The sequence below is a fragment of the Mauremys mutica genome, chromosome 2 (assembly GCF_020497125.1).
Source record: "Mauremys mutica isolate MM-2020 ecotype Southern chromosome 2, ASM2049712v1, whole genome shotgun sequence".
Lineage (NCBI taxonomy): Eukaryota > Metazoa > Chordata > Testudines > Geoemydidae > Mauremys > Mauremys mutica.
In genome coordinates this window covers 258077212-258094819 of record NC_059073.1, presented here as the reverse complement: position 1 = coordinate 258094819, position 17608 = coordinate 258077212, and the positions used below count along the sequence as shown (strand labels likewise).

Sequence of the window (17608 nt, the reverse complement as noted above, 5' to 3'; positions counted from 1 at the left end):
GTCATTGAGCTGAGCTGAGCCCAGCCCCCTGCCTTCACTAGCAGAACCAAGTAGTGATTTTTGCCCCAGATCCCTAAGTGGCCCCCTCAAGAACTGAACTTACAATACTGAGTTTAGCAGGTCAATGCTCAAACCACTAAGCTATCCCTCCCTAAATACTATCAATTGAGATAAACTCTCTAAACACTAAGACTTCTCTGTGAAGAAAACAAAAATCCTTCAGTTTTGTTCCCAATTCCTTTTTCAGTCTTGGTTAAATGCTTTTTAGAGGAAATAACTAAACATAACAAAAATGAAATGCCTCCAAATCAGATTTTTCAGGGAAGCATGTTTATTCATCAACATTAAGCAGTTTTGCCTGACTCTGTAATAAATGTGTTGTTTCATGAATATTTACAAAATTTATTTTCTCTTTTGGCCAATGTTTGAAAGATCCAGCTGTTAGCTCTAAATTTTCTTCCATAAAAAGCAGGCTGGTATCCTGAAGTTGTACAGCCTGATTTACAGAGGTGCTGAGTTTCCATAATTCCAGTTAAAGTCAGTGGGAAATAAAGATGTTCAGCACCTCTGAAAAACAGACTTATTAAGCCTTTTAACTAGCTCAAAAATGTTGAGGGAAATAGAGGACAACAGCTTTATTGCCAGTCCCTGCTGGAATACTGAGTTATGCACTTCAGTCATAATCATTTTTTAAATATTATCCCATTGAAACTCTGAAAATACTTTTGGTTTTAATTTTTTTTGAGTGGGTAGAAAAAAAACAATGAAAAAAGCCCCAAATAAACCAGATGTGGTTCTATAAGACATCCAGTGAAGAGAAATCAGTACAGTGAGTCACAAAATTTATCACTGTGCCACTTTGTCTGCCATTTTCCCAGATGAATTGCCAATTGTGCTGGTTTTTTGTTTTAAATAGAAAAGCTTATTATCTGTCTATGCCTAATAATAGCCAACATACCATGGTTACATTTTGTACTGAACAATGGTGACACAAGTTGAAAAGATCAAATGTAAATCAGCTGCTTCCTACCATTTAGAAGCCACCAAAGAATAAACTCTCTTGTATAATAGAAGATGAACTGACCCAAGTGAAGAATTTTGGAAATAAGTCAAAGAAATTTCACTTTTGGCATTTTGAGTTTGCATCCACTGATGTTAGACTATCTGGAAAAGTTTTGATGATATGTCCGATAAAGGTCCTGGTAAAGTGAGGTTCACCTCAGATTTCTCACACCCATTAGCCTGTACTATAGACGAAAATGCCAGAAATGCTATATATAGAGAAAGTGAATCCTTTTGACAAAGATTAACAAGGATTATAGGTATATAAAAGGTCAAACACCTAGTTGTGTATTTAAAGAGAGCTCTGCTCAGTCAAGAGAAGTTCAACTGGTTGAACAATGTAAAAACACACTGCACATATTATGTGCTATATCTCTGCTGCTCTGTGAAAGGAAAATGCTTGCTCCTTACAGTGAGAAAGCACTCGGTTACTGTACACGGCTGTAAATCTAGAGAATGTTATTTACTTCATTATAGTTATACTGGATTTATACTGGTATGCCTGAGAACAGATTCTGGCCAGTTACATTCAGTGCAAAGCCAAAGCCTTAATTTTTCTGGAATAAGCATTTATTGTGGACAGTTCAAGGAACCTCACTCCCAATCTATCCAAATTCTAATTCATTTACCTTCTATAGTATACCAAAGCAGGTTTGAAGTGTTGAAATAGATTCCAAATCCATCTCTGGATGGTGTTCTGTTTCCAAGTCACTATTGGGACTGATCAGCCATGAGTGTATACTAGCTATCTACTCTGGAAGTTCACTTCAAGTAGCATTGAACTTAATTTTCATTATCATTCCACAGGAAACATGCCCTTGTCCCATTGCCATAAATGGAAGTGGCACCTAGCAAGCAGGTTGAAACAACAGCTTTTCAAGCATCAGGAGAAAAGGCATTAGTACAAGAAGACTGAGGGCATTTCCCCAACTTGACAGTATGAAGTCAACCAGTTCTTGAGCACGACATGGAGGTTGCTGAACATTTAACATATGAATCAACACAAATTATGAACTGTAAGCTCTTTTCTAAAAGGGTTACAAAGGAGTCCTTATGTGAAATTCATATTCCAGTTTACAGTTTCCCATCCTGTTTAGCCAGTTGATACAAAGTCCTAGCTAAAATATTAGACAAAAACTAATAACACAACTATAGGAACTCTGTGCCTTATTCAGGGACAAAGTAAGCAGCAATTGATATTCTTTCTGTGTCCCAACAAATAAACTAAAACAACTATATTTTATTTCACTTTTGCAGTAATTGACTGGAACCATGGTTGATTTAACACCTCTGAAAGACAAGAATGCAAGAACATGCATACTTAAAGAGCAGCTGACATTGGCTCTCTACAGGCCAACACTATTTAACAGTTCTGTCAGGATACTATTATATTGCTGGCACATACTAATATAAACTTGTTCTGTTGAAAGTACTATTTGACTCCAAGAAAGTCAACTGCAAATTGGCCATTCCCTTGAATAATAAAACTTCCCTCAAGAACTGCAAGCTAGTAAGCAACAGAGTTACCAAGAATTCCCCCCCCTTCACAAAACAGTACTCTCCTGTAAGTGAAGAAGTCAAAGTAGCACAACCTAAAGAGTACAGTAGGTGATGTAGAAAGGAAACAATCAAAATAGCCGCTGCAATTCCACTGCTTAGAGCCTCTCACCAATTTGCAGTTTGCTTATCTGCCATTTACCAGAGATGACAAAATAAACAGAATAAGCTTAAAATGACACTCTATAATATGTGCGTTGGTAAATTAGTGTCACTTCAGGGGGGAGAAAACAACAAACAAACAATCCCCCCCCACTCCCCCAAACCACATATGTAGCTGAAAAGTTAATATAGCCTCAAAATTAGGAATTACAAATATTGTAACCGTGAAATTCATTAGATGACTATAAATTCAAACATAATAATGTTAGGGAAAAGTAAAATTGGGTATGTGTGAGATACCTGATGTCTGAGGCATAACATGCATGCCATATGTTCTAAATTTGTAAATATAAGGAAAAGTCCTTTCAGTCGTGTCTAGTACAGGGGATTAGATGCAAGAGACTTGGTTTCCATTTGCAGCTCTTCTACAGACTTGCTGTGTGATCTTGGGCAATTCCTTAGGCTGTAATCCAATGCCCATTAAAATAAATTAGAAAATTTCCACTGACTTCAAAGAGCATTGGATCAAATCCTTAGTGCAATGAACACCTACAACTTTTATCCACTCCATTTGGGCGGCCCTTATCCACTTTGGCACCTTAGAATATAATGTGAGGATAAAAATCTTTACCCATCTTGCAAAGCATTGAACTCTTGGAATGAACGAGTCCACACAAGCAGAGGTTATGTTTTCCATTTGGTTATGTTACCATTTGCCATTAAATGACATGTGTCGGGCCAGACTTACTCCTGCTGGTGCAGGGATAGAAAAGGCATTTGTAAGGGTTGAATGCAGCTTTAAATTTCATGGTAGCCCAGCCTGCAGGCTGCTTTGGGGATGGGCTGAATCAGGTCAGCTCACATCAGGTTTGGCTATGTCACACCCCTGCCAGCATTGTCCACTTTGGGGACTGCTTATACGGTCCTAAAGTGCTAGGGACAGTCTTGGGCAGCTTGTTTCATTGCACCTTTTTCCCAAGTATATCCTGCTGCCAGTGGCCTTCCCTAAGGTGTAATGGGCAATCTGGCCCGAAGTATGTCTGTAAAGACAGCACACCTAAAAAATGAAGTGTGCATTGGAATCCTTAATGGTGCAACTGATGTCAAGCTATGATCAAGGTATACGAACACCAAGTGATAAAATAAGGAGTGATGACTAGTCTTAATTTTAAGCAAGATGATATAAAGCTTTTATAACACCTTTAACCTCAGAGAAAATAAAAAGGCAAAAAGCAGTGTAACTGAAAAGATTATGCAAACACAAAACACTAGTTAAGTTCTGTGTCTTCTCTCCCTTCCCCTCACTGAAAGGAAGGAAGGTGGTCTGACATTTACAGTGTGGAATGTGTTTTCAGAAAAAAAAAACCATCCAACTTTGAAAGGATGATTTTATCTTTCACCTAGGTAGAAAGGCATTCTATGCACATATTATTTATTCCCATTTACTAATAAAGAAACATATTGCCGCAACTAAGGTGGAATAGCCTATATGGAATACAGAATTGTGTTGGTTGATTTATTTTACTTTGTCTGACTCTTTAATTATTTTATTGTACTTAAGTCATCAGTTCAAGAGAAATAACAAAACAGAAAACCACAGTGGGATCTATAAATCACATCAAATTGCATTTGAATTAACAAACTGAAATTAGCTAACTGATTTGTTGTTCAGTTAAATCCACCTCCATGCAAAATTTGTTTTCCCACCTCCACACTAGTTCACATCATACAGAACTTTTATTACATACTGGGAATTTGCTGGATCCTATGCACCACCACAAATGCATCCGACAGTCCCACTTTCACTGGGTGATTGGCTGAACTTATCTGTGTAACTGAAACAGGAATCTGGAAGAGAAAATAGATTGATGTGCATTAAATATTAATTTTTTACATCAAGAAATTCAAGGCTAAAAATAACAGTACTGCCAGAATGAGTGTATAGTGTGTGTTTAACAGATATAAAATAGAAGTTTAAACATATTATAAGAAGGATGCAGCGTGCCTAAACAATGTTTTAATACAGACTAAAACTGTTGATTTTAATTTTAATTTTACCCTACTTTGATTTACAGCCTATTCAACAACATTTACATAATCACCTCTTTTTTAAAACAAAACAAAACAAAACACTTCTTTCCTTCCTTTTGTGTTCAGCTAGACTGGACAATGACAATTGTTACAATACTGTCTGGGTCGGCAGCCAAATAGTTGGGAATGATACTGCCCTAGAAAAGTATTAGCTTCCATGTTCATTTTAATGGGAGGGTTAACTTGATGGCTTAATTATCTGAACTTAATATCTATTATTAAATATTGATCAGCACAGCAAACTCATCCAGATGACGTGTATCCTCCGTAAGAATCTTTATATGCTGGCATTCCATTTACTTTTTGGTGCAACTGTTCCTGGAATATTTTATGTAGTTCTTGTCTCCACAGTTTGGGAAAGATACAGAAAAATGTAAGAATATATTCAGGTTAGTACAAGCACTGGAGGACAATATATCTGAAAAGAGACTGAAAGAACCATATTTTCATAGTCTCCAAAATATAACACTCAAAGAGGATATAATCAGAGTCTAGAAAACTCCTTCAAAGTGAGAGTATAAATGAAAGAAGGAAATTAATCACAGTCTCAGAAGACTGTGGGACAAAGAAGGAAAATCTTATGCTGCATATGAAAGAAATATTCTTAAACTGGAGGAAAAGAGACTCTAAAAGGCATCATCCATTTAGCTATTCAAGACGAGGTTAAATAAGACATTGCTGGGGGAAGATGCAGTGAATAAGATCTGCAAGATACAAAGGGGTCAGACTAGATGAGCTAAGTAACCAGAGTTTCATGGTCACAAAAAACTACAGGTGCAGTTCAAGTTTGTGTGTGTGTGTAACTATTTAACTGTGCCCACAAAACTGGTAGCCTGAGATGTAAATGATATCAAGTGTTCCCATAAAATAAAAATTGTGAATGTCTCATTTTGTGTCTAATGGTGATATCGGGTATTAAAATCGGAGATTGGAGCCACGTAATCTGGAAAACAGAAATAGAGCCGTCTGCACAAAGATTTGGAGCAGAAATATTTTGACAGATTTTGTCAAATTCCCTGCAGATTTCGGCTTTCGTATGCTTATTCTAATGAGATGTTAAGCATGGAACCAATCTCTAACACATAGCAAGGGCCAACAATCTAAGATCCTAAAGCTCAGAACCAATAAACTGGATCAGAAATCTAATTACATGTTTTCCAATAATGCTTTCATATCGAGTCCGTCACAGGGTAGCACCATAGAAATGGGGGAGACCCAGCGTGGAACCCAGTGCAGGTTACTGCAGTTCAAGAAGGGGCAAGGACGATAGGGTTCTCAGGAGGTGTATGGGGGGGGCGGGTAAGGACATTATAAGATACTGCCCCACTAAGAATGTAGACTGTAGGAATGTAGACTGACACTGAAGATGTGGGTGCCCCAGTCAGAGGCATGTAAAAGGGGGAGGGGGAAGCAGCAACACGGCCTCCCCTATAATTGTTGGGGGCACAGAACTTCTCTGGCTCCAGGGCCAAGGAAGAATGAGCTGCTTCGGGGGCCGAGGGTGGGGAGGAGAAGAGCGAGCTCCTCCTGGGGCAGGAGTGGGGGGAGAGCCAGCTCTTACCGGGGCTGGGGCAGGGGGTAGGGAAGAGCGAGCTCCTCCACAGGCCGGGGTTCAGGCAGTGGAGGGGAGGAGGAGAAGAACGATCTCCTCCCGTGGCCGGGGTGGGGAGAGAGCCAGTTCCTACCAGGGCCAGGACTGGGGCTGGGGCGGGAGGGAGGTGGGGGATGGAAGAGCGAGCTCTATCCAGGGTGTGTGGGGGAGCCAGCTCTTGGAGGGGGCTACAAACATGCCCCTCCAAAAGGGGTCAGATTTAAATTCCTGCACATGCCCCTGCCCCAGGTAGTGGTGGGAGGTTTGAACCAGGAGGGGTAGGAAGGGGCCTGAGTGTTTCAGGTGTGCGAAAATGGGACACATCAGGTGATTCCGCCCTTTGAAGAGGGAACTTGGGAAAGATGGTAGCTGTGGAGGTGGAGAGCCTTGAAGAGTGAGGGAAATAATTCCCCAGGAGGAGGGTACTGGGGAGCGGAAGCTGGTGGCAGAGGTAAAACACTGTATATTTAATGAAGGGGATGTTTTCGTTGGGCTAATTATGTGATATGAATTACCAGTCTACTTCAAATGGACCATTGTTTTGTAACATTAATCATTTGACATAGGCTATATTTCACTTTGAAGAATTGGCCTAACTGACTTACTGTATTTAACTTCATTTCCTTGTGAGAATGCCCTTCCTAATCCTAAAACCTCATTCAAAGCCCTCTGTTTAAAAGCAATCCATCAATTAGACTCTGTCACAGGGCAGGGTTTCTTCCCACCTTCCAAACATACACTGCCTTGCCCAGCCTCCTTCAGACCGGGTTATTTTTCAAACAGCTCCCTTCTCCTTCATGGGCTCCAGCTGGGAGATCTGTACTGAGCTGAGAGTCCGGCCTCTCAGTGCCAGACAGGATGCGGAGCTGATAGGCAATGTAAGTAACGCAGTATACAGACCAGGGGCGGCTCTAGACATTTCGCCGCCCCAAGCAGGGTGGCATGCTGCGGGGGGCGCTCTGCCGGTCGCCGGGAGGGTGGCAGGTGGCTCCGATGGACCTCCCGCAGGTGTGCCTGTGGAGGATCCACTGGTCCCGCGGCTTCAGTAGACCTCCCGCAGGCACGCCTGTGGGAGGTCCACCGGAGCCGAGGTACCAGCGGACCCGCCGCAGGCACGCCTGCGGGAGGTCCACCGGAGCCACCTGCCACCCTCCCGGCGACTGGCAGAGCGCCCCCCGCGGCATGCCGCCCCAAGCACGCGCTTGGCGTGCTGGGGCCTGGAGCTGCCCCTGATACAGACACTGCCTTGGGCTAACTACATCCACCTAAGCGCCACACCTCTTGTGGAAGTGAAGTTATGTCAGTGTAGTGGGGGACTTAAATCAGGGGAGCAGTGCTGTAGCGCAGACACTTAAAGTTAGGTCGATGTAAACTGCCTTATGGCTACCCAACTCTGTAGTGCAGACCTGGCCTAAGGAACATTAGCTTTAAGTACTTCCAACAGAAGACTGGATTAGAAAGCTATTTTCTTTAATAAACTGTAAAGCTCTTAAAAACTGACCTTCTCTGAGATTTACTATAGAAGCAGAGGGCAGTCACGATTAAAACATACATAAGCACATTCCCCTGCAGATTGTTTATTAATATTCTCTACTGACAAAACTGAATTCTCACTTCAGTGTGTCCTAAGCATTACGAACTACCTGTAAAATATTCATTAATGTAAACTGCATTAGTTAGGCAATATAATACACTTTCCGTGAGGTTCTGCATGCTGAATAACATTAAGTATTAGCAAAGCAGCATTCAAAGAGAAAATGTGTACACCAGGGTTTCTCAAACAGGGGTCGCTGCTTGTGTAGGGAAAGCCCCTGGTGGGCTGGGCCGTGTGTTTACCTGCCCCATCCACAGATCTGGCCGATTGCGGCTCCCACTGGCAACGGTTCGCTGCTCCAGGACAATGGGAGCTGCTGGAAGCGGCGTGGGCTAAGGGACTTACTGGCCACCGCTTCCAGCAGCTCCCATTGGCCTGGAGCAGCGATCCATGGTCAGTGGGAGCAGCAATCGGCCGGACCTGCAGACGGGGCAGGTAAACACACTGGCCCGACACGCCAGGGGCTGTCCTGTTTGAGAAACCCTGGTGTACACCATAAACAAACTAAAATGTTAAAAAATAAACATTCAGCTTACTTGAAAATCTTTCTAGTTTCTTTCTTCAAAGGAATTTATAATACACAGAAGCCTTTGGCTTATACAAAGTATATTTACATTCTTGTAAATCAATTCTGATATTATAATGGAAAAGGAATATCAAAAAACTACACTAGAAAAGGGGATGATAAAAATACTTATTTAGGGATGGATAAACAAGTTCAGAGAAAAAAAGAATGAGGCTAAACCCAAGCCCGTATTTCATAGAGAACTTAAATATTTAGTTTTGAAAATTTTCAGGTACATAGCTCCCTCTTCCCAAATCCAAATTACCTACTGATTTCCCTGGAACACATTTTGGAGTCTCAGTAGTGCTAACAATCTCTGCTGGGCTAGCTGCTGTTTTCAACACGTGAGTTCAGAGTTTCCTTGGGCTTTGAAGGTAAGCAGTGCAACACCTCTGGAGTATTACCTGACCAGGGAATGTGCAAGAGTTTAATAGCACAGCTCTCTAGAACCCTGTTAAGCTAGACCTGAGACCTTGCTTCAATACAACATCACAGTATTTATGGGGTCAGAAGGCCTGTAGTGGGCCAGGATGATAGAAAGAAGAATATGAAAAAGGAAAATCTCAGATGGTTTGAATAAATAGGAACGAGATGTGAAAGCTTCAGATAAGGTGCTTTAGTTTCCACTCCACTCCCAGTACCCTGAAGCATGTAGTCAGAGTTATTTTTAATCTTGAATCCTTATAGATAACAGTTGACTCTCAGTCTCTCAGTATTATTTGCCAACTTTTTTGCCACATGTCTAACTTTTGTACTTTGCATGTTCTTGTAGCCACGTTGCTTCCAGGTTATGAGAGAGACAAGGTAGGTGAAGTAATATCTTTTATTGGACCAGCTTTCTGCTGATGGAAGATACAAGCTTTCAGGATACACAGAGCTCTTCCTCAGGCCTGGGAAAGGAAGCAGAGTGTCTGAGCTAAATACAAGATAGGACAGATTGTCCAGCAGAAGAGGTAATGCATGTTGGAGGTAGTCACTTGAAATTAAATGGGCAACTGGGAGTTAGATTGTTATGTACAAAGTGTTTTGAAGTGGGCAATTAAGAGTAGCAGGCAGTGTGGTATGTTACAAATTGCTATAATGAGACATAAAATTAGTGTCCCTGTTCAGTCCATGGTTTCTGGTGTCTAGCGGAGTTATAAATTTAAGCTCCCAGGCTCACCTTTAGAAGATGCTAGCAGATTTCCTTTGAGGAAAAGTATTGAAAGATCTGCCCACAGGTAATGTGATGTTTTTCTCTTTTATCATTTTTTCTGTGTGAGTACATTCAAGAGCACAGTAATTGTCTGGTTTCACCCACATAGATGCTGTTGGAGTATTTAGTGCACTGGATGAGGTATACCACATGTTGTGAAAAGCATCTGTAGGACCCATGAATCTTGAAAGATGTGTTGCGGGGGTATTGATCATCTTAGCAGTGGGTACTGATAGGGTCTGGTGCTGCTTTGAGTTCATAAGTCTTTGTCTGTGTGGACCTTGCTTCTGATGATGAGTTGGGAAAGACTGGGGAGTTATTTGATCGCCAGAAGAGGGAGTTCAGCAATTATTTCTTTCAGGATGTGGTCCCCATCAAATATAGATTGCAATTGTTTGAGGAGCCCCACAGGACTTACGAGGAGAGGCTGAGGGAACTGAGGCTATTTAGTCTGCGGAAGAGAAGAGTGAGGGGGATTTGATGGCAGCCTTCAACTACCTGAAGGGGGGTTTCAAAGAGGATGGAGCTAGGCTGTTCTCAGTGGTGGCAGATGACAGAACAAGAAGCAATGGTCTCAAGTTGCGGTAGGGGAGGTCTAGGTTGAATATTAGGAAACACTATTTCACTAGGAGGGTGGTGAAGCACTGGAATGGGTTGCCTAAGGAGTTGGTGGAATCTCCATCCTTAGAGGTTTATAAGGCCTGGTTTGACAAAGCCCTGGCTGGGATGATTTAGTTGGTATTGGTCCTGCTTTAAGCAGGGACCAGATGACCTCCTGGGTTCCAGTCTGGGGTGGAAGGCGGCAACTAGGGGTCTGAGGTCCGTGAGTTTTTCTTCTGTATTGAAGCAGGTTCTCCTAGGGTATTTGGGTGGCCTTTTCCATGATGCGATTTACTTCTCTGGTGGAGTTTCCTTCTTTAGAGAAGGCAGTTTTTAAGTGTGTTTAGATGTGTGTTCTGATTCTGAAGTTTCTCTTTGGAGCAAATGTGGTGGTATCGGAGTGCCTGGCCCTTTTTATTAATATTTACACTATACAAAATGAGTGCAAAATGACTGTAAAATGTTACCAAATCAAAATGACAGTCTCTGACACCCATTCTACACAGGTGTAATTGATGACACGGCATTCAAGACACAGGATTTTAACCTTCCTATTGAGCTTAACCCTTCCTCCTCTTTGAGAGCCAGGGGGAAAATGTAAGTCTTGCCACATACCCTGAAGATCAGAGTGGTGTGCTATTGCACCAAGAGGGCAAATCTGTTCCAAAGTCAAACAAGTTACATTTTTATAAATCAAAACTAACATCTTGTGTAACATCCAGAAATGAATTCAAAGTTACAGTGGATCACAAACAGCATTGTCCTCTGTGAGAGACACAGCTAAGAAGGCACTCCTACACATTCGACATTACGTGAGGTTTCCAAGTGGTCTTAAGAATTAGCCCCATTAATTTTCCATTGTAATAATCCAGTCTGGAGGTGACAAGGGGCATTTATCTATAGCAGGTGCTTATATGGCCCCATTACTGTGGCATCTAAGACTTTAATGCAGTCTAGGGAAGTACTGTTATCCCCATGTTACAGATGGAGAACTGAGACAGAGAGAGATTAAGTGACCTGCCTGTACTGATACAGGATGTCTGTCGCAGGGTAGGAAATTTATCTTCTGAATCCCAGGCCACACCCTAGCCACATCCTTCCCTTCTACAAAATGAATAACCATAGGCAGGTTCACATCCAAAAGGAAAAGTCAAAACCTCTTTGCCAAAATGAGATTAAAAAATATCTTGGTCACTGTGAACATGAGTAACAAGGTGGACAAACAACTTTGAATGAAATTGACTAGAAAACCATCCCCCCCAACTCATTTCATCAGCAAGGAAAGAATTGAGACCAAAGTGTAGGACACAACTCTAAGCTTCTGAAGCATTTCCACTCTGAGCCTGAGTGAGCAAAACTGAAGCAGAAAAGACTCTTTGTTTGCCACCACCCAACATTGTTCTGCTACCAAGTGGGACAATCAATCTGTCTCCAATCTGCATATAACCTGAAAACTCCACACAGAGCTAACAGTGAAATACGACAGTTATTTATTTATATACAGGAAAATACTGCAGTGTCTCAGATGTCAAGGTATGGTAGCTATTGGTAAATGGTCACTTATTAATGGCAACTACTATGTATACAATATTTACAAAAGGGCCAAATCTAGCTAAACTAATCCATCAAATTAGATTCCATCTCCCAACCCTCGCTAGGACTTTACTAAACAATCAGCACTGAAAACATCCAGAAAACATCATCTTACAGTCAAATGAAATTCACCAACTATGATATTCAAGCCAAGGTTTTCAAGGTAATCATATGACCTTCAGCTTTACAAAAGAATTCAAGTTTCAGCAGAACAGAGATCTTATGTGTAGCAAAATATAAAAGTGATTTTGACACATTTGAACTTTCAAGTAACCAAACTAAAAATTATACAGAGTAGGTCCTGACAGACAGAAACTGTGGGATTGTAAAGTGATACAATTATTCCAATGATAGTTTTCAGACCCAACTTACTTCTTTATATCCAAAAACGATACGCCCATCATTGAGAAGGGTAGCCTGAAAAGTAAAACTGCCTAGGTTGTAATTATCCTGCAGATGTACATGATCCCATTGGACAACAAGTGCTGTGCCTGTGAGTCCCAGAGAGGGGAAGAAAAACACAAGAAAAATATTCATTAACATTAGTGTAAGCATTTACTGAAGTTATATTAAATAAAAACAATACTTTGTCCCTATATATCATATTTCAGCCAAAGACCTCAAAGCACCAAAAGTCTAATAATCATTACTTGAGCACCAAACCCTCTTGTAACATGTTTATTACAGTGTTATAATTAATCATATCAATTATATAGATACATTTGAGTTAAGACAGATTAAGTGACTTGCCTAAAGTCATAGAGTGAGTCAGTGTCAATTATCAAGAACAGAACCCAGTATTCCTACTCCAAGTTTGCTTCTTTAACCACAACACCACAATGTCCTTCATTTATCCTATAACCCAATGGCTATCAAGGTTGAAAAGTTAATGGAATTGCTGGTATTGAAAAAGTGATTATTTAAGGTACTCAGTTTTCTCCATTAACAATGCAACAATATAAACAACATTAATTTTTCTGTACAATGTAAAGTTTCACTGTGTATCTGAATGCTGAAGAATACTAGGGGTTGGCAATAAATATTAACTATACAGTGTCACGAGGATGCTTCAAGGTGGGTCAATATGCCTGTAGCTCAACACACGTTTGATGAATCCTGAAAACTCCTCAGCCATAGATCTTTAGCACAATGGCTTATATGCCTGTTTTTTGCCAATATGTTTTAGGAAACTATGAACATGCAGGTCTATCACATCATTTGCAAGTGTATATTTCATGGTCTTAGCGCATAAATCAATACTGTACGCAATGTATTCTTCATGGACAGCAATAAGCATGAAAGCTCCTTTTTGAATGCTAAATAGATTATTTTAAATTTTAATTTTAAAAGGACTTTTCCCATTTCAGGATTAATTTTCACCCGCATAAAGTTACAAACAAAAATTCATCAATGGGCGAGACTCTACTCCCTCTATGGATCTCAGCAGGGCCGCCCGGAGGCGGGACAGGACAAATGGGGCAATTTGCCCCAGGCCCCGCAGGGGCCCCCATGAGAATATAATATTCTATAGTTTTGCAACTTTTTTTTTATGGAAGGGGCCCCCGAAATTGCTTTGCCCCAGGCCCCCTGAATCCTCTGGGTGGCCCTGGATCTCAGCCCTCCTGTGCATAAGTGGGAGTCAGCAGCTTCAGTGGCACTGTCTCTTTTTTCCCAGGGGAGCTGTCTGCCGGACTGGTAACAACAACGAGAGGTAACAACACGGGTAGGTCACTAAGCTCTACCCATATCGATACAGAATTGTTTCCAAAGTAACTAATGCACTTCAAGGAGAAACAGTCGAGGGAGAACGACAAAGGCAAAACCAGAACTATGTAGCTGATGATGTGACTTATTCTATTTCTTTTCATTTACAGTAACCAGCCAATTCCTTGGTCCTAAAGCACATGCAGCAGAGCAGAACTTCATGACTATGGAAATGTTAGCTACTTTCAAGGGTAGACACATACTCTGAGGCCTAACCCCATCACTTTAAGGGCAATGTAACGCAGTCTGCCACTACCAGGCATCAGGGAATTACGTTAGGGAGGTATGGAGCCTAAGTAATTCCTCCTCAAGGACATTCCGATCCCTTTCAGTTATCCTGGTTCCCTCAGTGGCTATAGCACACCTGTAGCTCCATTATATCTGCAGGGATTTGCATTTGTCATTCATGGATATGACATATAAAATACATACACATATATAGATACACATACATAATGCTACATCAACAATACAGGTTCAACAATAGCACCTAACTGGTTGTATAGCTAGATTAACAATTAATGATAATGGAAATTCTCCATATAGCCTTTATCTTTCTCAGCAAACATCACTTTAAGAAGAAATAAAATAGCTGACCAAACACACTGCTATGTTAGGACCACTGCTGGCAGAACAATTCATGTCAAAAAATTTATTGGATGAATGTCACCACTTTTCTCTTTGTAAATTGTCTGCAAAGTGAGCATGGTTTTCTCAAATGAATTTATTTGAATGTTTTTGTCAGATAAATTCTGCAAAAAAAATTACTGGAATGTGAGTGACATACAGGCATTGCTGATTTCTATTTGGATGAGCATAACTTTTAAGATACATTTTCTGGCATGAATACTCATGATTACAAACATGAAACATTGTCATAAAGATTCCATAAAATGTTCTTAAAATTCACTCTCCTCCCCATAAATTCATTTGTTAGAATATTCATGGAAAGCAAATACAAAAGAAATGTTTTGTAGAGTGGGCACTTCCAGGCCCAGCCAGTCTCTCTGCTCGGGAATAGGCACAGTCCCTATTAATATAAACATAAATATAAATATAAAGCAGTCTTTCTAATTTTAGGCTCCTGCTGTTGAAAATATTGGCCTTAGATGACTAATTTTAAGCATACATGTTTTAAAATTGTACCCTAAAGTTTTAAATATGAAATATAGAATCAGCATTTTGTGTGGCATCACTAGATTTGCCACTAGAGATCAGAGTTAAGGCATTAGATGTCATTTCATCACAGAGGATCAATTTTCAAAATGCTGATTTTTAACAGACTACATGACTACAATCCTCATATTTAATGCTTTAGAAATGTATCCCAAAGAGAGCCCTAAGTATAACATTTCACTTTGCCTTTTAGCTTTTCAGATTTTCCTATGAAGGACTGCTAGTATAGACTAGTTTATTGAATTCCTATACTGGGGCACACTGCACAGTTAATCAGTGACAGGTTTATTAACCTCATACATGCCCTGCCTCTGTGTATGCTTAATATTACATCTCATAAGGCTATTTTCTTTAGAGCTACTGGATGGACAGGACTTACTACATAAATGAATCAAGAGGGCTATGCACCTTGGCAGGAGATAGATTTTCCTCTTTAAAATGATAAAGTATATTTCAAGTCTAGAAGTGGTGTTACATGTTCTACCATCTGTGTGGGGTTTTTAAACCGTTTAATACAATCCATTCATGAATGTCTAACCATGTTTTAGAATCCATTTTACAAATATTTAACCACATTCTTTAGATGGCCTATTAGCCGCATACAATATTTTAAGTAGCCTTCATCTTTTTTTTTTAAAGCTATTTAGGAAAATATAAATAGCCAAGGGATAGACAAATTCATTTATGTAAGATTATCACATACCATTATCAAAGTATCTCACTGTTGAATTTCTTGACACACTGGGGTCAAAATTTGCCATCAAGGGTGCAATGTATTGTGTAGCTGTTAGCATTCGATGCACAACTTCTCCAGTATATATGAAACCTACAATAAAGAAGAAAAAAAAAGTCATTTCTAAAAAGATTTAACAAATGTCCGATTTAACTAGATATTGCCAGAGTTTTAAAGATAAATTAATCCTATCGCCAACTTCTAACAGTAAACTAACAACAGAATAAATGGCAAAAAAGTTTCACGAGAGCAATCAGAATGAGCTCTGAACAAATGAGGAATCATTTCAAGGAACAGATTTTCATAGTGCCAAAAAAATAGATTGAAACTCATTGTACAGCGAAGGCCGTTTTCAGTTTTGGGTGAAACTCAGAAAGGCTGAGTAAAGCAGGCATTATCAAAATGCAGCCAATCACCATCTTTGCTACTTTCCTCATGTGTTGTTTCCCGCCCTCTTCATTAGTCTGCCTCTTTTGTCTTTTCAGCTGTCAGATCTTCAGGGATGAGACCACACCTTCTTTTTGTAAAACGCACAGTAAGGCTTTGTCTACACTACACTTTCCTCATTAAAACTTTTGTTGTTCAGGGATAATGAAAAGCACCGGTTTGGCGAGTGCTTCATCATTGGGAGACTCTCCCGTCAACAAAGCTACCACCTCTTGTTGGGGGTGGTTTTATTTTGTCGCCGGGAGAGCTCTTTTCTGGTGATAAAAGAGTGGCTACACTGCTCACCTTGCAACAGTGCGGCTGCAGTGGCACTGCCATGCCGTTGTAAGGTGAGCAGTGTAGACATAGCCTAAGAGACAATTTTTGCTCTGAAGCATTTGCAATCTTAATGAACAAGATGGCTGAATGGTGAGAGAGACAAGTATTTGTCCTGGCTGCAAGGCTAGCTACATCTCTGTCACCTTTCTAGTCTCTCTGAGAGCCGCTCCCTTCCCGAGTAAGGTCCAAGCCTGGTGCCTTTACCTATACTGAGGTGGAATTCTGCAATTCTCCCCTCTGAGGATATGTCTACATGGGGGCACTCAGGAGAGTTAAGACAAATTAACTGAAGCTGTGAAATTACAGTAGAACCTCAGAGTTATGAACACCAGTGTTATGAATTGACCAGTTAACCACACGCCTCATTTGGAACCAGACAGCGCGCGCGCGCGCACACACACACACACACACACAGAGCAAATAGAGTATAGTACTGTCTTAAATGTAAACTACTAAAAAAATAAAGGGAAAGCAGCATTTTTCTTCTGCATGGTAAAGTTTCAAAGCTATATTAAATCAATGTTCAGTTGTAAACTTTTGAAAGAACAACCATAACATTTTGTTCAGAGTTACGAGCATTTCAGAGTTATGAACACTCTCCATTCATGAGGTGTTCATAACTCTGAAGTTCTACTGTACTCTGCAGTTAAAATATATCAAACCCGAGTGGATACTCTCCTAGGATTAAGCTACAACATACTCAGGACACTTTACTCCTGAATAGGAGTGTTAACACAGGGATTTAACACACATTTTCACTTCAGAGTTTTAGTTGATGCATCTTAACTTTCCTTAGTGTCTCTGTGCAGACAAGCCTTATTAGACTGGGCCCTGGACTACAGCACTCAACCATGCTTACTCAATGGATCTGACTGAATTTGGCACTTATGGTTCTTTCCTTCAGGAGTCTGTGACCAGTGGCATATATCGTGATCAGATGGCCTTCTCAAAACCAAAATATTTAAAGAAGAGAGATTGTAAAACCTGCATGCATATCTATTTTACCTCCGGGCTTACTCTCCGCTGATGGTAGCCTAAGCATCTTCAGACACCCAGCAGGTGCCCATCTCAGTCTGCCTTCCCCAAACAACTCTCTAAACAGCTACCCCCTCTTGAAAGGGAGTCTCTTTCTAAACTGTTATCGTTTTGCTTGTCAATTCCCAGGCTTTGGCCCTGCTTGTCAAAATTGGTTCTGTAAGCTGGCTGGAGCCAGGAGGTAG

The 17608-nt window shown here is 40.6% G+C and overlaps 1 protein-coding gene across 5 annotated transcripts in view; it reads right to left on the bottom strand.

The window, feature by feature from the left end:
- PLXDC2 (plexin domain containing 2) overlaps positions 1–17608 on the bottom strand; it is a 392323-nt gene that overhangs the window by 89764 nt on the left and 284951 nt on the right. For all 5 annotated transcript variants that reach the window (XM_045007165.1, XM_045007166.1, XM_045007168.1 and 2 more), the window contains exons 5-7: positions 15594–15716; positions 12323–12441; positions 4470–4569 (exon numbers count right to left, since the gene is read on the bottom strand). In XM_045007165.1, the coding sequence (XP_044863100.1) occupies positions 4470–4569; positions 12323–12441; positions 15594–15716 (342 nt within the window). The remainder of the gene's footprint in view (positions 1–4469; positions 4570–12322; positions 12442–15593; positions 15717–17608) is intronic.